General features: G+C 40.0%; 1 protein-coding gene across 15 annotated transcripts in view; it reads right to left on the bottom strand.

Annotated features, from left to right (window-relative positions):
• The window catches only part of ATP13A4 (ATPase 13A4), a 160,147-nt gene that overhangs the window by 116,270 nt on the left and 16,550 nt on the right, over window positions 1–27,327 (bottom strand). For 11 of the 15 annotated variants that reach the window (XR_012430574.1, XR_012430573.1, XR_012430575.1 and 8 more), the window contains one exon: window positions 1,875–2,048. Coding sequence is in view for 9 of the 15 variants with exons in the window: in XM_045387192.3 (XP_045243127.2) it covers window positions 1,875–2,048 (174 nt within the window). In the remaining 6 variants the exon portion in view is untranslated. Of the gene's footprint in view, window positions 1–1,874; window positions 2,049–14,444; window positions 14,604–27,327 lie in introns of all 15 variants that reach the window. The other 4 variants (XM_074030767.1, XM_074030768.1, XM_005545380.5 and 1 more) reach the window with 1 other exon arrangement.

Genomic DNA, 27,327 nt, shown 5'->3' with positions numbered 1-27,327 from the left:
TTTCTTTGTTTTTTATTTTTATTTTTTGAGACAGAGTTTAGCTCTTGTTGACCAGGCTGGAGTGCAATGGCACGATCTCGGCTCACTGCAACCTCCGCTTCTTGGGTTCAAGAGAGTCTCCTGCCTCAGCCTCCCGAGTAGCTGGGATTACAGGCATGCGCTACCACGCCCGACAATTTTGTACTTTTAGTAGAGACGGGGTTTTTCCATGTTGGTCAGGCTGGTCTCGAACTCCTGAGCTCAGGTCATCCACCCACCTTGGCCTCCCAAAGTGCTGGGATTACAGGTGTAAGCCACCACCCCTGGCCAGAAGAAGTATTTTTTGAAGGGACCAAGATCCAGAAATGAAAGGTGAGGCTGGTCCCAATGGAACAAGTCAACTGAGACCAACTTCCTCCAGTTCTCAGTTTCATGGGAGTTTAGCCTCATCTCTGTTAGATTTCAGATTGAAATGTAGATTTTTCTGGCCAGTTATAAGGCTTATTGCTATCCTCCTCTCTCACTGCATTAAATAGAATATGGACCTAGAGAGATAGTTATATATAAAAGGAAGCTAAACTCCCAACAGAGGTTGATGTATCAAGAATGTGGTTGTCATTCTGGGTCATTTGGACCGATGCATTCTTATAAACACTCCGTAAAAGTCAACCAGAAGAGAGTCCTCTAGAGACTGTCCTTTCACTGTCTTTAACAGAAACATCCACTTCGGCCCGTCAGCCACCACATAGTCACAGGGTCACTATCACATGCAGGAACTGGGGGTGCAGCAATTAACAACTTAGAAATGGTCACTTCCTTTGAGAAGCTGACAGTCCCGCAGGGATGATGCACGTTGTCTGAGTGCTATGAGTGCTGTGAGGAATTGGTATGCAAGCAAATACAGGGAAACCCACCCAAAGCCAGGGGCTTTTATGAACAGAGAGAGGCAATGACCTCAAGGGCAAGATGGCTGCATTTTTTACCCTAGTGTATCTGCAGAATGTGACACGCTGTCATCAATCAACTGGGACACACAGCATCCTCCTCAGAGGGATGCTCCCCACGCCTTCCCTTCTTTTCTTCAGGGGTCACTCCAGTGCAGGGAGTGGGTTATATCAGGAATCGAGAGGAAGGGTCAGTGGGAACCTAGTAGCCTATACCCTGACTTGACTACTTCACACTTCCTGTTATTTTTAGCTATTAACATGGTTGTTCCCTGCTCTAGCATTCACAAAACTCACAATTTTAAAAGAAATATATTGTGAAATAGCTCTTCTTAATCAAACCTTGCCATCCACAATTTTTTATTTAACTTATATTTTAAGATAGGGGTACACGTGCAGGTTTGTTATATAGGTAAACTTGCTTCACGGGGGTTTGTTGTACAGATTATTTTATCACCCATGTATTAAGCTTAGTACCCATTAATTGTTTTTCCTGATCCTCTCCCTCCTCCCACCCTCCATCTTCTGACAAACCCCAATATGTGTCGTTCCCTTCCATGTGTCCATGTGTTATTATTTAGCTCCCTCTTATAAGTGACAACATGAGGTATTTGATTTTCTGTTTCTGCATTAGTTTGCTAAGGATAATGGCTTCAGCTCCATCCATGTCCTGAAAACGACATGATTTTGTTCTTTATTATGGCTACAGAGTATTCCATGGTGTACATGTACCACATTTTATTCATCCAGTCTATCATTGATGGGCATTTAGGTTTGTTCCATGTCTTTGCTATTGACCATACACAAATTATCGAATTCCTGCTAGATGCAAGGCTATCTTGAAGCGTCCACCTGCTTCCTGTCTTATGCACATCTCCCTCCAGTCATCTCAAAACACATTGTTCAGAAACAAAAGGGGGGTACCAGCTACATAACCAGGTACACACTTACTGTTGTCCTCAGCAACACAGTGTCTGCTTCTTGCAAGGAACATGGGACACAATGTGCCCATACATGCCACGCTGGTCTCCAGTAAAACACCAAGGGGAGGATTCCAAATGAGAAGATGGATCCGGCAAGGCAGAGACTTTTCCGGCAGCCTTGAGTCCGATAGCCAAATATCTCCTGGGACAGAATCAAAAAGATCCCAAATATTGGTTAGGCACAATAAGCAATAAATGAACAAATACTGATTTTAGTGATGGAAATGGAGGCAGAAGTGAAGGAGTTGAGGAGGGTGAGGAGAGGGCAGGGTGAGGGATGGACAGAGTGGAGAGGAAATCTCGACAAAGAAGTATAAGACATGATTCCAGGAAGCAAGGAAGTCCCAGTCTAACTAGAACACCAGTTTCAATCCTTTGAGCACCTTGCTACCCTGTGCCAAGCACCGTGCCAGGTGTTTAGATGTGTCGTCTTATTTAAGTCTCCCAAGCATCCCTGTGTTTTCCACGAAGTGAGATAATTATCCTCATTTCATACATGGTGAGACTCAGCTTAGAGTGGAGGAATGGGATGACCTGCCCAAGGCCACACAGCTAGAACGTTCCACTGCTAAGATTCCAACCCAGGTCTGTCAGCTGGCTAGCCGACGGCAGTACCAAGAGATTCCCTTGGCTGGCATCAGCAGACACAGGAGAGGGAGAGAAAAGAACCAGGCCTTGAGATCTGAGTCAGGATTGGGTGAAAGTATTTGACCACAAGAGGATTAACAAGCAAAGGCTAAGTTACCCTTGGGAGTTTGGGTTAGAGTTGTGCCTTCCCACGTTCCTTCCTCATTCAGTAACAAACAATTTTATGTCAAGGGGAAAAACACCAGAGGGACTATTTGGTTTACTTCAACTCATTCTACTGAGCACTGATGCATCATGAGAGGATATTATTAGACCCCAGAGGATATATACGAGACAAGAGTCTCACCTCTAATAAACGTATACTCTAGACAGACGTCTTCCTTCCAAGGAAATTCTGAGATAGAATAGAAAACGGCCCCTGAAGTTTATGATCTTAGTCCCACAGCTTTATCCCACAAAGTCATGGGTATACTTTATACTGGTTATGATGGCTAAAATTGAGAGGTAGTAGAGTGTCCTGATTAAAAGCACATTCTCTGGACCAAGACTCTTTGGATTCAGAGACTAGCTCTGCCACTTACTGGGCGTGTGATTTTTCGGTACATTGTCTGACCTCTTTATCCCTGTTTGTCTTCCACAAAATGGGATAGTAATACTACCCACGTGACAGGGTTGTTGTCCTATGTAAGCATTTACTACGGCTGTTGCTGCTATTGCTTGATCATGTGTCCCTGAAATAGACCTGAAATTCTATCCCTCAGTTTATTGGCAGTTAGGTACAAGAATTCCTAGTGTCAATAGTTATGCTCTTGCTAGAATTGTCTCTTAGGATAACAAGGGAGCTGGAACATAAAACTTCTATCAACTTCTCTATCTCACCTGATAAAGATTACATTGCCAGGAAAGGTTCTGTGATGCTTGGCTGAAGGTTGCTTCTGTGTGTAAACATGAGGTTCCTTTCTATTATTAGCAACACATACAGGTGCTGAATGGCTTTCTTAAGCATTGTCCAAATTTGGCATAACCGATAAAATGTTCTCATTAACTCAGAAATGATCTCTTAACTAATTTTGCAAAGTAGAATGTAGATTCCGACATGAATACTCTTCTGCTCCAAGCTCAAGCTATTGCTGTCCAGATGCCAAGCCTGGAATGGCTCTGTCCCCTCATCACACTGGCAGCAATGCTCTCTTAGTCCCACACAGAGCAGTGTCCCAGTCTTAATTTCCTTACTTGCCCTGAGTACAGCTACCGTTCTTTCCCATGTGCTTTTTCTGTTTCAACACTTTGGCATAGATCAACTTCTACCTTCCTACCCAGCCATTTTTTCATCTTTTTAAAATATTATATTTAAAAGTTTCCTTGTATTGCCAGTCAGTTGAGCCCCCATGTAATATGCCTGAGTTACTCTGTTCTTACAGCAAAAACCTCTGTTACCATGCTTTCTTTTATGGGCTATGCAGTGAGGGCTGTCTATAGTTTCCAAAGTGTCTTTGTGATTACTGTCAAGATAAAGTAAACAGAAATTATTATCTTAATTCTCCATTAAGAAAACCAAAGTTCAAAGTTACTATAATATCCTAAATAGCAATAATAGTGATTATTAACAACTAATTATTGATAACAGTGCTAGCAGCTAACATTTATTGGGCACTTAATAGCCTTTCACTAAGCATATGATACATACTCTCCCACTTAGTTGAAAAATATTAAATTAGTTTCCCAAGCCACAAAGCTCATAACTAACTCAAAACTGGGCCTCCAGTCTAGACCTCTGCAGCATGTGGAAGATGATGTGGGCTGGCCATTTCTACTCCTATGCTCTTCTTTATTCTTTTATTTCAGTTCAATTTAACAAATGTTTGTTACATGTCCACCAAATGGCAGGCATGTGCCACTGAATTGTACTAAGATGAAGTGAATTGCATTGAAGGGACTATTAACAGATATTGGGTTTAAAATTGCAAAAATCAGCACAGTGCTGTTATTATCATCCCATAACAATTCCCTTCCTACATTTATGGAGTACCTTCTATGTCCCTGGGTATGCTGGAGGGAAGTGTCCTTGCTACCCTGCACTCCATCCACTCTTACCTCCCACAGAAAGGGATCAGTTAGAAAAAAAAAAAGACTACTGGGAAAACGTCAAAAGAATATCACACAAATAGTCAAGTTCATGGCAGGCTACGTGCATTATGGATCGGCACACTGTCCCTTTCTTTATCCCTTCCCTACCCACACATTCTTCTTCCTCTGTCCATGGGCATCCAGGTCCTTTGCATCTCTCAGGGCTTAAACTTTGGTCCAGGTGTCCAGGCCTTGTCTCCTGCAGAGCTTCTATGCTCAAGGAGCCAAATTCTGCTCTTCGGAGCAATGTTTTAAACCATCTCAACTAATAGAACCTTCTCAGTATCTGTAGACCCTCTCCTCAAAGAAATACACACTTACACACAAACATCTTCATGGATATTTAGGGAGGATCCCATGGCCTAGAAAAGATCCTGCTCTAGAGGTTTCATGAGATTGAATCAAGGCTTGTCTTCCAGAGTTTACCCTCAGTACTTGAACTTAGGGCCTGACACCAAGTCAGCACTTAACGAATGTAGAAGTATGAAGACACAAGTGGGTGGAAATGCAGGTGAGGTGTCCGCTGGAGCAGAACACTCCTGTCCCCAAAGAAGCGCCAGAGGGCAATGTCACCACCTAGGGGCCTATTAGTCCTGAGAGTGGTTCTCAGCCTTCCAGTCCCAGAAACTACCAGCAGAACCATCTCTCATAGGGAATATTCCATTTAAGCAGATCTCAGAGACTAGGATTAACGAGAGAGAGAGATGTATGCTGCTGTCATACTAACCAGACAAATACATGGGTTGGTATGAAGAGTGCATTCTCTCCCCAGTGACACCATCTCCACCGTCATGACTGACCTGCTAACAGAGCCATGTGCAAGCACAGTACTTAAAACAGGTTCTGGAGTCTTCTTTGACCATCTCCCACCCTGGCTGGCACATGTCTTTTTTAAACACATTAATTCTTTTAATCGAAGTACAGTGCAATCTTTTTGGCCTAGAAGTCAGTTTGTCTCTTTAAGAAAATGTTGCATTTCTCTACAGGCTTCGTTAAATATTTGAAAAGTTTTAAAGTTTCCATTTTTAAAAGTTTACTTCCCTGAAGATAATCTCTTTTCCCTTATTTCTGAATTTGGGGTGTTAAGAGAATCCTTCACTGTTATTTCCAGGCCCTACACCCAATTGTTTTAAAGGAACACATTTAAATGGATTTACCTCGCTGCTTGCCCAACCCCAACATCTATTAAAATTCCTGCCTCTGTACAGTTTCTTCTGTGCCACTTTTTAATACTAAAGGAAGTTTTTCTAAGTTTCTTCGAAGTTAATTTGACTACTAGATTCAGGTGAAAAATTCTCAACGTGAATGACCTAATCTAGAAATCTTAAACTGGAGGCTCAAAAGGAGTGACCTGCAGACTCGTTTCTTGTTTACTTGTTAAGAATTTCTAAAAACTTTAAATTGGTCCCCCAGTTATTTTTACATAAAAATTATGATTTGTACTTTTTTCTTAAAATAAATTAAAATGGTGACAATATTGTTCCCACATTCTTGCACTGCAATAATCAGTTGGAAAGCAAAAAAAAGAAAAAAGAAAAAAAAAACACATGTATAATATAACCCAGGAAATAACCGAGATGCCATCCAGTGAGTGAGACGTACTGTGGTGTGTCCACACAATGAGATTTAATACAGCACTTCAAACGGTTGAGCTCCAGCAACACACATCAATATGGATGACTCTTAGTAATGGAATAGGAAGTGAAGAAAGTCAGTGCAAAGAATTGTAATAGCATTATAACCTTTTTATAAAGTTGAAAACAACTCGCATTTCAATTATTTGGGGGATATATCTAGTTAAAAGAAAACCATATAGGAAGGGAAGCAAGGGAATGATGAACACATGATTTAGTACAGTGGCTGCCTCTATTGGGGAAAGGCAGAGGAATGAGAGGCCACACTGTTACATGCAGACGATTGTCCAATCCTAGCTTTTGTTTGTGGTGATGGGTTCAGCACATTATTGTAAAGAACTAATTAAGTAGCTAACCAAATTAATGCAGCACAACATGGGCAAATAACATGAGTACATCATGAACCAAAGATTATGGACAATCTAACTGTGAGCACCTCAAGTCTTAGGGGAAAAAAAAGAAAAAAGAACCGGCCAGAGCAAGTACCAGATGCCCCCTCTAAATGAGCAGGTGCCCTCTTATTGTCTGTGGTTCCTGCCTTGCTTTCTTTTGTCCGCAACACTGAGGCTATATGTTAGGTTCCATCGCACATCTCATGCCAGGCCTGCTCACTGGAGCTGCAGCCTCACCCTGTAAGCTAGTGGTTCTCAACCAAGGGAGAGTTTGTCTCCCAGGGAACGTTTGGCAACGTCTGGAGATATTTTTTGGTCACTCAATTCTCAATTGGGTGAGTTACTTCTGGCATCTGGTGGGCAGAGGCAGGAATGCTGCTACACACCCTACAATGCAGAGGACATTCCCCTACCTCCAAAAAGTTATCTGGCCCAAAGTAGTGCCAAGACTGATAAAAACCTGCTTTAGGCATTATTGTTTCCTCCCAACTAAACTAAGCAGATCTCTAGGTCCTAGTGCCTAGGATGACATCTTTAGCACCCAAAGAACTACAAAATTTTGATTTTGAAACCCATGGTAAAAGAGGATTGACAATACTAAATGACCAACAAAGTAGGTAGTGGTTGCAATGTAGCCCAACAAATCATTTCACAGATAAGGAAACTGGGGTACTAAGAGAGAAAGCAGATTGCCCATGTGATCTACCACCTGCCTTCCTCTCCTACTTCATCTTGGACTGCTCTCCCTCTGTATCACACTGTACCAGCCATGAGGACTCCTTCCATTTTGTTGAGTTCACCAAGCCCTTTCCTACCCCCATGGTCTTCCCATGGCTTGCTATATCTCATTCTTTCAGTCTCCTTTAAATATTTGCTTTTCAGAGAGGTCTCAGCCAACCACCCTATGTAATTTAGCCCCTAATCTCATGTGCCTTTTATAATACTTTCGTAGAATTTTCACAATTTGAAATTTGTTTGGTTTTTTTTTTTTTTTTTGAGATGGAGTCTTGCTCTGTTACCCAGGCTGGAGTGCAGTGGCGCAATCTCAGCTTACTGCAGCCTCTACCTCCTGGGTTCCAGTGATTCACCTGCCCCAGCCCCCTGAGTAGCTGGGATTACAGGTGCTCGCCACTGTGCCTGGCTAATTTTTGTGTTTTTAGTAGAGACAGGGTTTCATCATGTTGGCCAGGCTGGTCTCGAACTCCCGACCTCAGGTGATCCCCCCCCTCACCCTCCCAAAGTGCTGGGATTACAGGCGTGAACCACTGCGCCTGGCCTGCAATTTCTATTTTTTGCTTGCTTTTCTGTTTCCTCCTTTCTGCTCCCCTACAACTAGGCTTTAATTTATGTCATAGTAGGATCAATTCAAGTTTTTTCTTCCAATGTTGTTTACCCAGCACCACATACATTATCCGCATGTAGTGGGCACTCAATAAATATTTGCTGAATCAATCAATATATAAATGAGTGGCTATATTAAACGGAAGAAGAAAGGAAGGAGGCAAAGGTAGGAAAGGGAGGGAAGGAGGGATGAAGGGCAAGAAAGAAGCAGTGAAGGGAAATTAATAAACCCGTACTCTCTTTGTTCCTAGCACAAGAAAATTAACTGTATTCTCTCCTTGGATGCTAAAAATAAAATCAGTCCACTGAGGGGAGGAAGGAGAAAACATAGCAACTCTCAGATGCTGCTCTGTGCCTTTGGTCATTAGGAAATGTTAAACTAGTCACACCATTTGCATTACATCAAGTTAATCTCTAAGTCTATGTTTCTTGAATGAGTGCTAGGATTTTTGCTTTTTCTTTCTCTTTTTAGTCTGTCTCCAAGGGTTCAAAAGATGCTAAAGGTAAGACTGAGTTTTACATCTCTCTGTCTTCAACAGAGCCAAACCAAGAGCCTGCCCTGGAAGGGACAAACTGGTTAGATACCTGCTCTCCAGGCTCCTGCTCTAGACCAAAAAGTGTGTTCACAATCACTTGAGTGTGAATTGTGCTGACTCCCCAGTCTTGTACATTACTTTGCAAAAAAAAAAAAAAAAAATTATTATTATTATTATTAAAAATAAAAAATAATAATATCCAACAATGACTACTGGCGTGCAGCCGAGGCCCATTTTCCATCAACAATGTTTACATCCATTCAGTGGTTACTGGAGGGGCCCTTGAGGGGATCCTGAGGGATGAAGTGAACTGGCCATAGCTGGCAGATAGTTGGGATGATACTTAATCAAATTCTCTTCCCAGCTTTGGAATGTCACTTCTCTCTCATTCCCAGCTTTGGAATATCACCTCTCTGGTCATTGACTCCCAGTTTCTCTTGCCACACTTTCTTTCTCATGATTGCTATGGGAAACAATAGAATGACACCTGGCCCAGGTGTCAGGCTCAAGAACCAAGGCAATGTTCGTTAACATGCTTCTGTGCTGCACCTCCAGCATGAAGTCTTTAAAGTATCTTTGCATCAGTTTTCACTACTATGTCGAAGACAATGGGTAAGGTATGTCTGCGAGAGATAAATCTTCCCCCTCAAGGAGCTGACAGAAGAGATGATGAATTTTAAAATAACTATAATTCAGGGCAAAAAATATTAAATGCCATATGAAAAGCACAAGGGAAAAATCAGTTTCAAATGATGAAGATCTCCCACTGAGACATTAATAGGAAAAACTTTCCAAAAGAATAATAAAATTTGTAATTGACTTGGAGAGAATTGGTAGAATTTTGATAGCTAGGAAAGGAGAGTAGGAAAGGCACTCCAAGTGGAGGAATTAGCCTTGAGCAAAGGTAGACTATACAAGGAATATATTTAAGGACAAAATGTCAGGGTAATGCCTTATAGGAGTTCAATGTACTCTAATGTTACAATTAACCTAATCGTGTATGGTTAGATAATACAACTTTGGTTGGGACTTTGGGATTCTAAGATGTGTATGCTACTCTAGCCATGGCTTTTGGAAACCAAGTTTGCTGAACCTTTAAAAACTGCACCTCCAGCCAAGCGCGGTGGCTCATGCCTGTAATCCCAGCATTTTGGGAGGCCGAGGAGGGCAGATCACCTGAGGTCAGGAGTTTGAGACCAGCCTGGCCAACATGGTGAAACCCCATCTCTACTAAAAATACAAAAATTAGCTGAGTGTGTTGGCTCACACCTGTAATCCCAACCACTTGGGAGGCTGAGGCAGGAGAATGGCGTGAACCCAGGAACAGGGGTTGCAGTGAGCCGAGATGGTGCCACTGCACTCCAGCCTGGGCCACAGAGCGAGACTCCATGTAAAAAATAATAATAAAAAAATAGAAAAATAGAAAAAAAAAAAAACTGCACCTCCATCTTTCCCCCTCCACAATCAGCAGGCGGACCCCTCATAATTACCCTAAAGTCAGCATTCCCAGAGAACGTTGGCAACAGAGGCCACTGCCTATGGCCATTGCAGCTGAGCAGCAGTCTAATTATGAAGTAGGCTCAGCAGATGTGTTTGGAGCTTTAGTTTCCTTTGACTAATCAGGGTTCCTTTTCTCAGCCCAGTATGCTGTCAGCTACTGCCTATGGAAACTCCTCCTTGTCACACAGGTTGGCTGACAGAAAAGCAACTTATCCCACCGCCAGCTGCAGGCGGGAAGGTAAGACCCTGCCCTGTGGATAATTGCCCATACAAACTTGGGTTGAAGTTCATGAAAACTTACATTTTATGTAAATAATAACTTTGTATTATGTTCCAGTCACCCTAAATATATATTTTGTCATATGCTGCTTTAATTCTCACAATCCTTTAAGGAAGATAGTATCAGCCATGGATCAGAATAAGGAAGGTAAGGTTTGGGGAGATTAAGAAATGTACCCACAGTCACCCAGCCGGTTGGTAAGAGAGCCAGGTCCTTCTTATTTAAATTCTTTCCACCCAACAAGGCTGCCTGTCATGAAGACACTCCCTCCTCCTCCTCCATAGCTCTCTGATATTCTCATCTGGCAGGTGTCACAAGCGACAGTGCATGAACACTTGTTGATTGTCCACATTTGAGCTAATGGATGTGCTGCCCAGACAGGTTCATAGGTTCCCCTTAAACAGGTTTTCACAAGCTCCAAACCATAGAGTAAGAGGAAATAGGCAAGAGGGACTCCACCCAATAGCCAGACAGTGGTTTCTACAGGCATCATCCTAATCTTTTGGTCCGGTAATCTTGGGCAAGAGGGATTTTCTAGGCTCTCATGTGATGAGGAAATTAAAACTTCTCTTTCTGATGATGTCTTTAGTATAATAATAAATAAATATTTTGTCTTTGTCTCCAGTTTATGGCATAGAGCAACTGAAACACTGAATAACAGGAGTGTATTTTGTCATTCAAAATGAGCCCCTTTCAGCCAGGTGGGGTGGCTCACGCCTGTAATCCCAGCACTTTGGGAGGCAGAGGCAGGTGGATCCCCTGAGGTCAGGAGTTTGAGATCAGCCTGGCCAACATGGAGAAACCCCATCTCTACTAAAAATTCCAAAAATTAGCCAGGCATAGTGGCAGGTACCTGTAATCCCAGCTACTGAGGCAGCTGAGACAGGAGAATCACTTGAACCTGGGAAGTGGAGGTTGCAGTGAGCTGAGATCGCACCATTGTACTCCAGCCTGGGCAACAAGAGTGAAACTCCGTCTCAAAAAAAAAAAAAAAAAAAAAAATCCAAATGATCCCCTTTCAACCATATTCAAGTTCATGCTAATGAGGTGACCTTCAGGATGGGGGCTGGTGGTCAGAGGAATCAACCATATCTTTAGATCATTGGAACTTTCAGTTTCACCCCCTGACCTCTAGGGAAAGGAAAAGGGCTAGAGACTGAGTTCCATTGCCAATGGCCAATGATTTAATCAATTATGCCTGGGGAAAGCTCCATAAAATCCCCTAAATGATGGTATTCACAGAGCTTCAGAGTTGACAAACACAACCACTTACCAGGAGGGTAGTGTGTACTCTCCCTCCATGGGGACAAAAGCTCCTATGCTAGAGAGTCTTCCAGACCTCACCCTATGTAGTGCTTCATCTGGTTATTCATTTGTGTCCTTCATAATAAGCCAATAATAGTAAGTGCTGTGGTTTGGATGTGGTTTGTCCCCACCAAAACTCACCTTGAAATCTGACCTCCAATACAGCTGTGTTGGGAGGTAGAACCTAGTGGTGGAGGTCTGGTGCAAGGGTGCAGATCCATTACGAATAGATTAATGCCCTCTCAGAGGGATGAGTTCTCTCTCTCATCAATTCCCACAAGAGTGGATTGTTAAAAAAGAAACTAGCTTCCTCAGTTTCTCTTTCTTGCTTTCTCTCTTGCCATGATCTTTTTTTCCCACACACACTTCCCTTCTGCATTCCATCACCAGTCAAAGCAGCATGAAGCACTCCCCAAATGTGGCTGCCAACTGTGAACTTTCCAGTCACTAGAATCATGAGCCAAATAAACCTCTTTTCTTTATAAAGTACTCAGCTTCAGATATCCTATTATAGCGATATGAAATGAACTAAGACAATGAGTAAAGTGTTTTCCAAAGTTCTAACAAATCATTGAACCTGAAACGGTGGGGGCATGGGAACCTCCCAACTTAATAGCCAAATCAGACAGAAGTGTGGGTAACCTGGGAACCCATATTTGTGACTGGCATCTGAATGAGGACAGTCTTGTGGGACTGAGCCCTTAAATCTGTGGAGACTGACACTAACTCTGAGTAGTTAATGTCAGATTGAATTAAATTGTAGGACACCCATTTGGTGTCCAGAGAGCTGGAGAACTGGTTGGTGTCAGGAAGAGAAAAACTTCACATATTTAGTGTCAGAAGTATTGTGAATTAAAAACAGCTCAAAATCTGAGAGGTGTAAGACAATAAAAGCACACAGAGGTCAGTATCTGGGAATACCACCTTGTCTAGGCAGCCTATTTACTGCACAGTGTAAAGACTCAAGCCAGGGTAGCACAGGAGAAAGTCAACATATTTAAAGACAAAGCACTTGAGTTCAAATCCTGGGTCTGCCACTTATTAATTTTATTATCTACAAGTCACTGCCATATCTAAAAAATAAGAATACTAATGCCTACCTCACAAAACTGTTATGAGAATGAAATGGGATAACAGTTGTAAAAGAGTTATTCAAATATAAGTTGTTATTATTATGTGGGAAATTAGACTTCAGGCTGATTAATAACCTCTCAGTGATAGCCAGACGTGTTTGGCCCCTCCATATAAGTCAGATCTCAGCCTCCTTGACCACGCAGTCTGAAATAGCTACCCAGTCACTCTCTAGCACATCACCCTATTTTAGATCTGTCTGAGCCCTTATCTCTATCTGATTTTTTCTTATTTGTTTGTGTTTTTGCAATCTGTTAGAATGTAAGCTTCAAAAGAGCAGAACAGCTTCAGTTTGTCTTGTTGATTGCTGAATCCCTGGAACATAGTAGGCCAACAAATATTTTCTGAGTGAATGAATGGCTCAGATTTTATAGTAAGGATTCCATCTAAGGAAGAATATAAGAATAAGATTATATTGTTATTATTTTAAAATTCTTTGTTATTTTACTTTAAAGAGATGGGTTTTAGTTAGAGAGGGCTCCAGGGAAACCTCTGGAATGATAGCAATGTCCTGTCTTCTGACTTAGACAATGACCATACAGGTTTCACTTTAGTATTAAATTGGATGAGTATAATTTTTGTGGCACTTCAAAAAAATGCTATGTACTCTCAAATGATTGAGATCCACTTTTACTTATAGAGATCACATCAATGCTAGTTGGTCATATGAGTCGTTGGACCCATAGCAATAACTCTTAAGACATCAAGAGTGGCACCCCACAGCTTTGCAACCACTGGTATAGGAAAAAGCAAAAAGCAATGGCTGGGATTTCATCTAAACTCTGCTGCTGTTAAATAATCCCTTTCCCCTGTGATATGGTTTGGCTCTGTGTCTCCGCCCAAATCTCATCTAGAATTGTAATCACCACAGGTGGAGGGAGGGACCTGGTGGGAGGTGACTGGATCATGAGGACAGTTTCCCTTATGCTATCTTGTGATAGCGAGTGAGTTCTCATGAGATCTGATGGTTTAAAAGTGTGGCACTTCATTGTTCAATTCCCACCTATGAGTGAGAACATGCAGTGTTCGGTTTTCTGTTCTTGCGATAGTTTGCTGAGAATGATGGTTTCCTAGAACTTAATGTATAATAAAAAAAAAAAAAAAAAAAAGTGTGGCACTTCCTGACTGGGTGCAGTGGCTCATGCCTGTAATCCCAGCACTTTAGGGGGCCAACGAGGGCAGATCAACTGAGGTCAGGAGTTCAAGACTAGTTTGGGCAATGTGGTGAAACCCCATCTCTACTAAAAATACAAAAATTAGCTAGGCACAGTGGCACATGCCTGTAATCCCAGCTACTTGGGAAGCTGAGGCATGAGAATCACTTGAGCCTAGGAGGCAGAGGTTGCAGTGAGCTGAGATCATGACACTGCACTCCAGCCTGGGCAACAGAGTGAGGCTCCATATCAAAAAAAAGGCACATCCCCTCCCCCCCACCCCGCCTTCCTGCTGCCATGTAAGACATGCCTTGCTTCCCCTTCACCTTCCATCACAATTGTGTTTCCCAAGGCCTCCCCGACCATGTGGAGCTGTGAGTCAATTAAACCTCTTTTCTTTATAAATTATCCAGTCTCAGGAAGTTGTGTATAGCAGCGTGAAATTGGACTAATACACCCTGTCTGGGCCTGTTTGTCCATCTGTAAGAGAGAGGGTTGAATTATATGATCTCTTGAGTCGCTCTCTACAGGTATTTCTCTAAAGAACTACCTGCAGTTCTTGTAGCAATAGGAACCTTCTGAACATCACACATGCCACAGCTTGCAACCCCCTTAGAGATGCACATCTAAGGTCATAACTCTCGTCCATTGAGATGCCTGCCTTCACTTCAAAGCTGTCCATGTAGTTCTCACTCAGGATTCAATATTCCTTTAAAGAAAAATAAAAAATGGAGTGAGTCATAGCTTCTTCTATGTTCTCACAGCACCTTGCATATACTGGTGTCAAAGCACTAGCCCACTGAACCCTGTCCCCACCACATACTAAGACATAGAACTGTTCTTTGTGTACTAATACCTAGCACAGGGACTTGAACACAATAAGGGCTCAATAAGTGAGGGAGGGAGGCAGGGAGGGATGGAAGGAGAAAGGAAGGAAGGAAGGAAGGAGGAAGGAAGGAGGAAGGAAGGAAGGAAGGAAGGAAGGAAGGAAGGAAGGAAGGAAGGAAGGAAGGAAAGAAGGAATAGAGGGAGGGAGGGAGGGAGGGAAGGAAGGGGAAGGAAGGAAGGAAGGAAATGGTTTCTGTTGCACCATTTGTGCAAATTGGTGCATGTTGTGCAGACTACCTGCTTAAGAACTGTCAGAGTGTCGTCTGGGAGAAGGAGCATGTCATATGGAGGACCCTCCATGCTTGGCCCCAGGAATGGGAGCTAGCCTGTGACTCTGGCTACTGTGCCACATTGATCAACCGAGCATCGGAATTATCCAGTGTGTGAAGACTATTTGATTCATTTCTATGAGTGTATTTAGAATCAAGCACAGCCTTGTGGAAGGTTTCTTGAAATTCTTAAGATGGCACCATCAAGCCATGATGCATGACTCAGGTTTTAACTGACAGAAAAGGGGCCCTGGATATGCTAGAGAATTTCAAGCCAATGGACAGAAGTGGAAATGGTGACATTAGAATATGTAAAGAGGAAATGAATGATTTGATAAGAATGGAAAATTGTTTGGGAGAATAGTGGGGCATAAGGAAGACCATAATTTCTACCTTTTTCAAATACCCTGGGATGCCACACCCAGCTGATGCAGGGGAAATTCAAGACATTAAATGCTGGGCAAGATAATTATAATGTTATCTCAGGGGGATTTTTTAATGTTTTTATTACTACAGAAGCAATGCATGCACATTTTACAAATCAGAAAATAAAAACACAAATAAAAACTTTATATTACCACACCCAGAGATCACCACAATTAACAACTCATTGCATATAATTTTTCTTCTACCAAAATGAAACCATGCCATACATGTTATTTTACAACCTGCTTTTTTATTCAATGGTCTCCATTTTTCCAGGTCAGCGAGTTTTAGCTCTCCTAATACCCAAACCATATTCAAATATCACCAATGGATCTACCGATATCCTCTACAACTGGTCTTTAAAAATTGACTTGGCAGGGCCGGGCACGGTGGCTCACACCTGCAATCCCAGCACTTTGGGAGGCTGAGGCAGGCGGATCATGAGGTCAGGAGATCGAGACCATCCTGGCTAACATGGTGAAACCCTGTCTCTACTAAAAATACAAAAATTAGACAGGCGTGGTGGCACATGCCTGTAATCCCAGCTACTCAGGAGGCTGAGGCAGGAGAATCGCTTGAACCCAGGATGCGGAGGTTGCAGTGAGCCGAGATCACGCCACTGCAATCCAGTCTGGGAAACAGAGCAAGACTCCATTTCAAAAAAAAAAAAATTGACTTGGCATTATTCTATTATTCTACTTCCTAAACTAGATAGTTAATTATTGTATTCAACTTATAATTATCCATTAAGTTGTATATAAATATTTTACATACTTTTATATAGGCATACCATATAATATTAATATATACACTATACATAATATATAACAAGAATGTATTTCACAACAAAAGAAAGGGGTGAAATATCAGATATCTCATATAATTATCACTGAACTTTCGCCATTTGTTTTAATCCAGCTCCTTCCCTTTTCCATGATGATGATTTATGGAAGGGTCAGTCGTCATTGTGCAAGAGTGCTGATACACTAATAACGACACTTCCCACCAATTTCAGATGTTACACAAAAACAAGAGAGCTGCTTTCTTTTCATGATTTGTTTATTCATTTGTTTGTTTAGGAATCATTACATTTATCCCACAGAGGAATGGTCACAGTAGCCAAATTTTTTGTTTATAAGGAGCTTTATTTTTGTTTTGTTACTTTGCATTCTAATAAAAATTTAGTTACAATTTTACGTCAATTTAAGTTTGGCTCTAAACCAACAAGAGATTTCCTTAGTACAGTGCTTTGAAATCTTTTTCATATAATAGCACCCATAGAAAACTTTGCTCAGTGCTGATTAGGCAAATGCGTAACTCTGTTTGAAGCGGGAAGGGACCCATATCTTAACTCTCCTATAAGCACTCCAGGGCCACCCATGGCACCCCAGTTGGGTTGTTCTTCCTTATCCTGCATTTGTAGCAACAAAATACCTTTCCCTTGTCCCATTTTCCTCAGTTTAGTCAGTGTCAAATTGGGCAAAGTGGCACCTAAAATGAATATGTCCTATAACTACTCACCATTCCCAGGGAAACTTGCCCTGTGCTTCCTCACCCCTGTGCCTTCTCACCCCTGTGCCTTTATCCAAGTGGGGTTTTTTTGTTTGTTTGTTTTGTTTGTTTTTGCTTTTATTTTTTGTTTCTCAAATCCTGTCTCAACCTCATTGCTTTTTCTCCTAGGGGAAAAAAAATTCTAGCAGTCTTTAAAAGTACTACTCAAATGTAACTTTGTGAAACCTCCTCAGCCAGAACTAGTTATAGGTTCAAAACCAAACTCATTACCTGCACCCTCCTCTGTGTCTGAATTACCATCAGCACCACAGTTACACATCCAGTGGTACGATTCAGAAATCTGGACATTCCCTTTAACATTCTCCCCACGTTCCTTGTGCTCGCTTCGGCAGCACATATAATATTCTCCTCACGTTCCCTGAACAGCTGATGAGTCCAAGGTCTATTGATTGTCTTCCAGATATTTCTCAAATTGGTTTCCTTTGCTCCATCCATAATACTACTGCCTTATTGGTTCAACCTGTATTCTCAGTGGAATCACGGCAAGAGTCAATGGGTTCAGTTCCATCTCTGCCTGAGGTTGTCCACACTGCTGCAGAGTGGTCTTCCCAAAACAGACATCTGACTTCACTTACCTACTAGTCACCAGCTGTCCTGGTTTGCCTGAGGGGCTTCTCAGGATGTTGCGATTTCAATGCTAATGTCCAGGAAGTTCAGGCAAACCAGGATGGTTAGGCGCATACTTAAAATCTTTACATCTCTTTAGAACAGCACATAAAGTTCTTCCTAATCTTCCCTACGATATCTTTTCAGCCTCAACTCTCTGTTCTCCTCGTCCCACCCCACCACACGCTCATATACACCCTGCACTCCAGCTTTGCCAAGGTACATTCAGTTCCCCAAACGGAATGTGCTTTGTCTCTTTACATCTCAGTACCTTTGTACATTGTCTCCTTTGCCTTATCTGGAATTGTTGTTAAACTTCTATTCATCCATCAAGATTCCTTTCAGTTAGCACTTTTTCAATGAAGCCATCCAGGAGTGGGTCGTAGCTTCTTCTATGTTCTCACAGCACCTTGCATATACTGGTGTCAAAGCACTAGCCCATTGAACCCTGTCCCCACCAGATACTGAGACATATAACTGTTCTTTGTGTACTAATACCTAGCACAGGGACTTGAACACAATAAGGGCTCAATAAGTGAGGGAGGGAGGCAGGGAGGGATGGAAGGAGAAAGGAAGGAAGGAAGGAAGGAAGGAAGGAAGGAAGGAAGGAAGAAAGGAAGGAAGGAAGGAAGGAAGGAAGGAGGAAGGAAGGAAGGAGGAAGGAAGAAGGAAGGAACGAAGGAAGGAAAGAAGGAATAGAGGGATGGAGGGAGGGAGGGAAGGAAGGGGAAGGAAGGAAGGAAAGAAGGAAGGAAGAAAGGGAAGGAAGAAGGGAAACGAAGGAAGGGAAGGAAGGGAAGGAAGGAGGGAAGGAAGGGAGGGAGGGAAGGAAGGAAGGAAGGAAGGAAGGAAGGAAGGAAGGAAGGAAGGAAGGAAGGAAGGAAGGGATTGTTGATAGAATTCACCTAGATCACTTTGTCTTCTGTGTAACATTTGTGGTTGAGTTAGCTGAATTAAATGTATGCTTCTCCCACTAGAATGTGAGCTCCTTGAGGCAGAAACAGAGTTGTATCTACTTTGTATCTCAACAGCATCCAGGCTGCAGGGACTCATTATATTTGTTCAATTGACATGGTTTGGCTATTGTCTAAGGCTGAGAAAAGATGGATGACATGAAGGTCTTTGCTGGGGGATATGTCAAGAGGGGTTGCATGGATGTACAAATGTGCGTGGTCCAAATGTGTTCAGAGCTACTCCTTACTGGGTGTGACTGCCATGTATTTCCCTTTACAGCAGTTACTGTTTCTCTTGGGGGAACCTCCTTATTGGTAACTGAAAAGTCAAAAGTGTAAAAAGCTGGAGTCTCCCACATAAACTAAGCCCTGGAAACAGTTGAAACAGCTTTACCCACTAGGTAATGAGTTATCTGGCCATTACGAGAAAATAATTCCTTGCTCAATGATCATATAGCCCCTATTTCCAATCCATAATAAATATTTATACTGATGTGCCTAAAGGTGAGACTGCCAACCATATGCATCAGAATCACAGGGGCACTTGTTAAAAGCAGATTCCTGAGTCATCACCCCAAATTTCTGAGGGTCAGGCCAGAGGACCAGGGCATTGCCAGCTTAGAGTGTTGGCTGATTCTTATCACAATGGCATTTAGGAACTGCCGACTGATACAGAAAAGGAGACTACTATTCAGACAGGTAATGCTTCTTCTTTCAAATAGTTAATGTAAAAATTAAAAAATGTTTTATGTAAAGTGCTTACATAATGCCTGACAAATGGCACCTGTTTGGTACTTATTAGGCAATGCTATTCCTATCTTTGAGTTCCCTGGTGACAACATGTCTTTTTCCTCTTTCTATTCACTGTGGCATTTTAGCATCTAGTATGCAAACTTACAGATAATAGGCCCCCAACAAACTGAATTACACCAAACTTTGATTGATGTTGAATAAGGTTGAAGGGAAAGCTAAAAACAAGATGCCATTTTTATGTACTAAATTGGTCAAGATCTTTGGCAAGTGCTGAAAGCTGACCAGAGGGCAGTTACAAGGGCATTCTTGTACAAAATTGATAGAATCATTCATAAAGTGGCACAGACTTTCTGGAAAGCAGTTCAGCACATTTACCATCAAGAGCCTTAAAAGTGTTCATTCTTTTTGATGCAGTCATGCAATTATTATTTCCAGGAATCTATCTTAAGAAAATAATCTGAAATGAAAATTCTGTAGATATTTTTATATAAAAGAGTAAATCATGAACATGCATCAGAACAAACTCAACTATCTGACACCAGGGGAGTAGTTAAGTAAATCATGACAGCTTCTCAAAATTGAATAGTATTCAACCAACACATTAATGTTAATAAATTTTAATGGCATAAGGAAATACTGTGTCAAGGTGAACAAAGGCATTTATAGTTTGAGTCCAATCATGTAGAAAAAAAAGTGTATAAGAAAAAACTTGAAGAAAATATTCCAAATATTAACAATGATAGAACCATGAGTAATGTTTATTTCCTGATACTTTTCTGTGCTTTCAAAACTTTACAAATAAAAATAAAGAAATATTTTTAAATAAGGTAAAAAAGAAAAACGTTTTTGGTATCTCTCAGCACTTTGAGAGGCCAAGAGGGAAGATTGCTTGAGGCCAAGAGTTCAAGAGCAGCCTGGGCTAAATAGCAAGACCTCATCTCTCAAATATATACATTTTTTAAGTAAATAAATAAATAAATAAGATTTCTACTCTGGAAACAAGTAGTAGACTTACTTTTTCCAATTTCCTTCAATGACTTCAACTGAAATCCATGGAATTTATATAGAAAACAAACATAAGAAGGCTTAGAACAGTAGAAAGAAGGCAGACAGGCCAGAGATTCTAGGAATTAAGAAATGCATGACATATTTTGCCAGCATATGTTGCTCTAAAAAATAAAAAATTAAAAAAGCAATGAATGACATAGTGGAAAGTTTCCTGAATTTTTGCTCTGTTTCATACATCCCAGGCTTGGAGCAGAAGAAGGTGGCAATCCAGAAACAGAAGCAGACCAAAAAAAAGAAAGAAACCAAACAACACCAAAAAAGCCTACTCTCTCTAGCCAAAAGTCCAGAAAAGGGATGGCTGAATAAGACAGAAAACTTTAAGACAATAACCACTCTCCTGTAGGTAGACACCACAGAAAAAGCATGAGCTGGTCCCACCTAACCAGCAAAGACCAAATGGGGAGCCTAAACTTCCATCCTCACCAGACTGTAATGAGGTCCTTCAACCTCCCTGCAGGGATAGTGTTAGCGAAGGTCAAGTAGAAAGCTGGGACTTTCATCCCTACCAAATGGTAATGAACACCCCACTCTCTGTGGTATCAGTGGAGACCATGTGGAATCTGGGCCTCTACCCCAACCAGCATTAACAAGACTCCTCTCCATCTCCATGCTGGAAGGGATGTTGTCAGAGGAAGCCCAGTAGAGAGTCAGAACTTTCCTAACTACTCTTTTTCATTTAATCAGTGGAAACCATCTGGGGAACATTAGTGAGGCATTCCTAATTCTTAAAGCTAGAGAGGTACTGGTGGAAAACCAATGGAAAGTTTGAACTCCTACCTTTATCCACCAGTAATAAGGACCCCTTGCCATCTTCAAGTATCAATGGAGGTTGAGTAGGCCACCTAGACTTCTACCAACTGGGAGTAATGAGGCAGTGCCATATTCTTCCCTGATTGAAGTGATGTCAACAGAAGCTAACGATGACATTAAGTTTTAAATAAGATTCATAACACAAAACCCAAAAGTTTCAAGTTTTAATGTTTAAAATTACCATATGTCAATAACCAGGAAGATCTCAAACTGAAAGAAAAAAGGCAATCAATAGATGCCAATACCAAGGTAACAGAGAGATGCAGAATTATCTGATAAGGATTTTAAAGCAGCCATTATAAAACTACTATAGCAATTACATGCACACTTAAATGAAAAAAAAAAAAAAGAATATCTCAGAAAGGTAATAGAAGATATGTAAAACCAAAAGAACATGTTAGAACTAAATAATACACTACTTGAAATTTTAAAACTCAGTGAATGGACTCAATAGCGAAATAGAGGGAAAGAGAAAACAATCAGTAAAATGAAAAATAGAACAAAAATAGTTCTCCAATATGAACTGCAGAGATAAAGTAGCCTTTAAAAATTTAAACAGCACCTCAGAGATCTGTGAGACTATGACAAGAGATCTGATTATCATGTCATTGGAATCGTAGAAGGAGAGGGGAGAGAGGAAATGACTAAAAACCTTAAAGAAATAATGGCTGAAAACATCTCAAGACATAAACCTACAAATTTGAGGAGATGAGTCAACCCCAAACAGAACAAACCTAAAGAAATCTACAAAAAGAAGCATAGTAGTCAAACCTGTAAAAAATAAAGACCAAAAAAAAAAAGTTAAAACCAGCCAAAGAGTGATGATACCTACCTATATGGAGAAAAACAGTTTGAATGACTGCAGATTTCTCATTGAAAATCATGAAGGCTAGAAGGAAGTGGCATGACACATTCAGAGTGCTGAAAGAAAACTGTCAATGCGGAATCCCATATCTGGCGAAAATATCCTTCAGAAATGAAGGGAAATGAAGACATTCTCAGATGAAGGAAAACTTAAAAAATTTGTTGCCAGCACACCAACCAAATAAGAGAAGAAACCTTGGAATATCAAGAAGAAACACAGAACATAATAAACAAAATGAAAATAAATACAATAGGCTTTTCTTTTCTTCTTATGTTTCCTAAATTATGTTTGAAGCAAAAATTATAACACTATTGGGTATGGTTCTAAATATATGCAGAACATTGAAGGCAATTATATAATAAAGGAGAGTAAAATGATAAAAAAGGTTGTTAAGTTTTCTAAACTTCCTCAATCTTGTAAAGAGATAACACTAGTAAACTGTGATAAGTTATGTGTATGTAAAATTTAATACTTGGAGTAACCACCAAAATAGCAATACAAAAAGATTCACTCAAAAACACTATACAAGTATCAAAATGGAATTCTAAAAACTGTTCAAGAAACTCATAGGAAGAAAAGAAAAAGAAAACACAGGGAAAAAGTCAGAGCAAACACTAAACAAAAAATAAAATTGCAGACATAATGCCTAACATATCACATTCAGTGTAAGTGGCGTAAGTATATCAATTAAAAGACAGTGATCATCACTGTGGATTTAAATATATGACTCAACTGTATGCTGTCTGTAAGAAATTTACTTCAAATATAACAATTTAGGCAAGTTGAAATTAAAAGATGTAAAAAGGTGTATCAGCTAAACATTAGTCGAGAGAAAAAAGGAGTGGCTATATTATCACATAAATGGACTTCAGAGTAAAGAAATTTACCAGAAACAGAGAGGGGCATTACATAACAATAAAAGTTTTAATCCAACAAGAAAATATGGAAATCCTAAGTGTGTATGCACCAAACAAGTCCGTGAGCAAATATGTTTATATATAGATATAGATATACATAATATATATAGATATAGATACACATATGTATATATCTATCTATGAATACATAGATATGTATGTATATATGTGTGTGTGTGTGTATATATACCAAAAACTGCTAGAACTGAAAAGAGAAATTGGCAAATCCATTTATTATTATTATTATTTTTTTGAGACAGAGTCTCACTCTGTCTCACACCCGGGCTGGAGTGCAATGGTGCAATCTCAGCTCACTGCAACCTCTGCCTCCCAGGTTCAAGCGATTGTCCTGCCTCAGCCTCCTGAATAGCTGGGACTACAGGTGCCTGCCACCATGCCTGGCCAATTTTTGTATTTTTAGTAGAGATGGGGTTTCCCCATGTTAGCCAGGATGATTTCGAACTCCTGACCACAAGTGATCCACCTGCCTCGGCCTCTCAAAGTGCTGGAATTACAGGCATGAGCCACCACACCCAGCTGACAGCCAAAGACCTCAACATCCCTCTCTCAATAATTCACAGAACGACTAAGCAGAAAATTAACAAGGATATACAAGATGTAAAGAACATCATCAACCAACAGAACTTAACTGATATTTATTGAACAATCTAGCCAACAATAACAGAACATACAATCTTTTCAAGTTTTCATGGAACGTACATTAAGATGGACCACATCCTGGGCCACAAAGCAGACCTCAACTAATTTAAAAGAATTAATTAAGGTCATATAACATCTTCTCCAACCAGAATAAAACTGGAAATCAACAACAGAAATTTAACAAGAAACTCTCCAAACCACTGGAAACTAAACAACACACTTTTGAATAATTCATGGGTCAAACGGGAGGTCTCAAGAAAAAAAACAAAAAAAAAATACATTAAACTGAATGAAAACAAAGGCACAGTCTATCAAAATTTGTATAATACACCCAAAGCAGTGCTGAAACTGAAATTTATAGCACTAACTGCATATATTAGAAAAAATGAAGTTTCCGATACAATAATCTAAGTTCCCCTCTCAAGAACCTAGAAGAAGAGCAAAATAGCCCAAGGTGAGCAGATCAAAGAAAATAATAAAGATAAAAGCAGAAATCAATGCAATTGTGAATAGAAAATCAAACTGATATTTTAAAAGATCAGTAATATTGACAAACTACTGGCAAGACTGAGAAAAAAAAGAGAAGAGACAAATCACCAATATTATAAAATTTAAAAACAAGAAAAGAATAAGCAAAGATCATGAACAACTCTACACATATAAATTTGAAAACTTAGATAAAATAAACCAGTTGCTTGAAAAACACAAACTATTACAACTCCCACTCAACGTGAAATAGATAATCTGATTAATCCTATTACTATTAAGAAAATTGAGTTTGTACTTCCTAAATTTTCAAAGAAGAAATCTCTGGGCCTAGATAGTTCCACTGAAAACAAAGTCTACCAAGTATTGAAAGAAAAAATAATATTATTACTATGCAATCTCCTCCAGAAAGTAGAAGAGGATGGACTATTTTCCAATTCAGCTTATGAAGCTAGCATTATTCTGATAGCAAAATAAGACAAAGACAGTAAAAAAACAAAAAGTATAGGCCAACATCCATCAGGAATATAGAAGCAAATTTCCTTAACAAAATACTTAGCAAATATAATTCAGCAACATGTGAAAACGCTTATATGCCATTACTAAGTAGGGTTTAATTCAGGGATGCAAAGCTGCTTCAACCACACACACAGAAAAATTAATCATCATTGATTTAGCAGACCACCATGTTAACAGACTAAAGAAGAAAAAATCACATGATCATACCAAAGTAGAAAAAACATTTGACAAAAATTCATACCCATTCATGATTTTAAAACTCTTAAAAATATAAATAAGAGAATTTTGTCAACTTAATAAGGAGCATTTTAAAAAACTTACAGTAACATATGTAACGGTGAAAAACTGAATTTATTCCCCGTAATATCAGGAACAAGACAAGAATGTCCACTCTCACTACTCTTACTCAACATTGTTCTAGAATTTAAGGCTAGACAAGAAAAGGAAATAAAAGGCATACAGAAATAAAACTTACTCTGTTTACATATAATATCATTTCTCTGTAGAAAATACCCCAAAATCTACCAAAAGCAATCTCCTAGAATTAATGAGTGATTTTAGCAGTCACAGGATACGACATGGACATACATAAATTAATTGTATTTCTATATCCTGGTAGTAAACATATGGGTACTGAAATTTAAAATATGACTACAATCACTCAAAAGAAATGAACAATACATGTAAATTTAACAAAACACTTACAGAACTTATATGCCAAAAACTATAAAAAGCTTATGAAAAAAATGAAGGAAGATCTAAACAAACAGAGAGAGATACCATGTTTATGGTTTGGAAAGCTCAACATAGTAAAGATTTTAATTTTTGTCAAATTGATATCCAGATTCAATGCAATACCTATCAAAATCCCAGTAAGATTTTTCTGTATATAAACAGGATAATCCTAAAATTTATATTAAAAAGTCAGTAAACTATAATAGCTCAGACAATTTTGAAAAATAACGAAGTGAAAACAATCAGTCCACCCGATTTCAATACTTACCATATAACTGTACCATAATCCAGACTATATGGCATTGGCACATAGACTAATGGAGTAGAAGAGAAAACTGAGAAACAGACATACACAGATACACCCAACTGATTTTTGACACACGTGGGGAAAAGAAAGAGAGATCAGCCTGTAACTGTGTCTATATAGAAAGAAGTAGACACAAGAGACTCCATTTTGTTCTGTATTTGAGATGCTGTTAATCTGTGACCCTACCCCCAACCTTGTCCTTGCAAGAGACATGTGCTGTGGTGACTAAAGGTTTAATGGATTTTGGGCTGTGCAGGATGTGTCTTTGTTAAACAAGTGCCTGAAGGCAGCTTGCTGGTTAAAAGTCGTCACCATTCTCTTAATTTCAACTACGCAGGGACATCTACACGGCCAAAGGTCACAGGGACCTCTGCCTAGGAAAACTAGGTATTGTCCAAGGTTTCTCCCCATGTGATAGGCTGAAACAATGCTGCTAAAAGGTTTATGGAGATGTTTGCATATGCATCTCAAGGCACAGCATTTTCCTTTAAACTTATTCATGTCACAGAGATTTTTGTTCATATGTCTTACTGCTGATTTCCTCCCTACAATGATCCTATTGTCCAGCCACTCCCTTATCTTTAAGATGGTAAAGATAATTATCAATAAATACTAAGGGAACTCAGAGACCGGTGCCGGCGTGGGTCCTCCGTAAGCTGAGCGCTGGTCCCCTGGGCCCACTTTTTCTTTCTCTATACTTTGTCTCTGTGTCTCATTTCTTTTCTCAAGTCTCTCGTTCCACCTAACGAGAAACGCCCACAGGTGTGGAGGGGCAGGCCACCCCTTCAGACACATATGCAAAAGCAAGAAAAAATAGACTTTTCAACAAATAGTGATCAAGCAATTGGATATCCATAGGCAAAAATACCCTCAACCCAAGTCTTATATCTTACAGAAATATTAACTCATAATGGATCATACATTTAAATATAAAACATAAAGCTTTAAGAAGAAATGTTGGAGAAAATCTCAGGATGTATGGCTAGGCAAAGAGTTCCTAGACTTGAAAACATCTTAGGGGCAAAAGACATGAAAAGTGTTATCCATAAAAGGAAAAATTGACAAATTGGACTTTGTCAAAATTAAAACCTTGCTTTGTGGAAGAGCCTACTGAGAAGAGGAAAAGAAAAACTACTGAATGAGAGAAAACATCTGTAAACCACACCTGGAAACAGCCGAAAAGATGTCCTGCAATGAGTGAATGGTTAAATCAACCACAGCACCATGGAATACTACTCAGGAATGAAAAGGAACAAACTATCCATACACAAAACAACCCAGATCAATTTCCAAAGGATTATGCTGGGGGAAAAAAAAAATAGCCAACGTTAAAGGTTACGTACTGTACAATTACATTTATGCAACATTCTTGAAACAACAAAATTATAGAAATAGAAAGTAGATGGTTATTGGGACTTAAGGAGGAGATACAGGTGGGAAGGAAAGAGACGTAGCTATAAAAAAACAAAACGAAGTTTCCTCGTGATGATGGAAACATTCTGTGTCTTGACTGTATCAAAGCACTGTCCTGATTGTGATATTGTATGTAGTTTTGCAAGACATTGCCAATGGGGGAAACTGGGTAAAGGGTACTCCGAA

The sequence above is a fragment of the Macaca fascicularis genome, chromosome 2 (genome assembly GCF_037993035.2).
Source record: "Macaca fascicularis isolate 582-1 chromosome 2, T2T-MFA8v1.1".
Taxonomy (NCBI): domain Eukaryota; kingdom Metazoa; phylum Chordata; class Mammalia; order Primates; family Cercopithecidae; genus Macaca; species Macaca fascicularis.
This window is presented reverse-complemented; position numbering and strand designations above follow the sequence as displayed.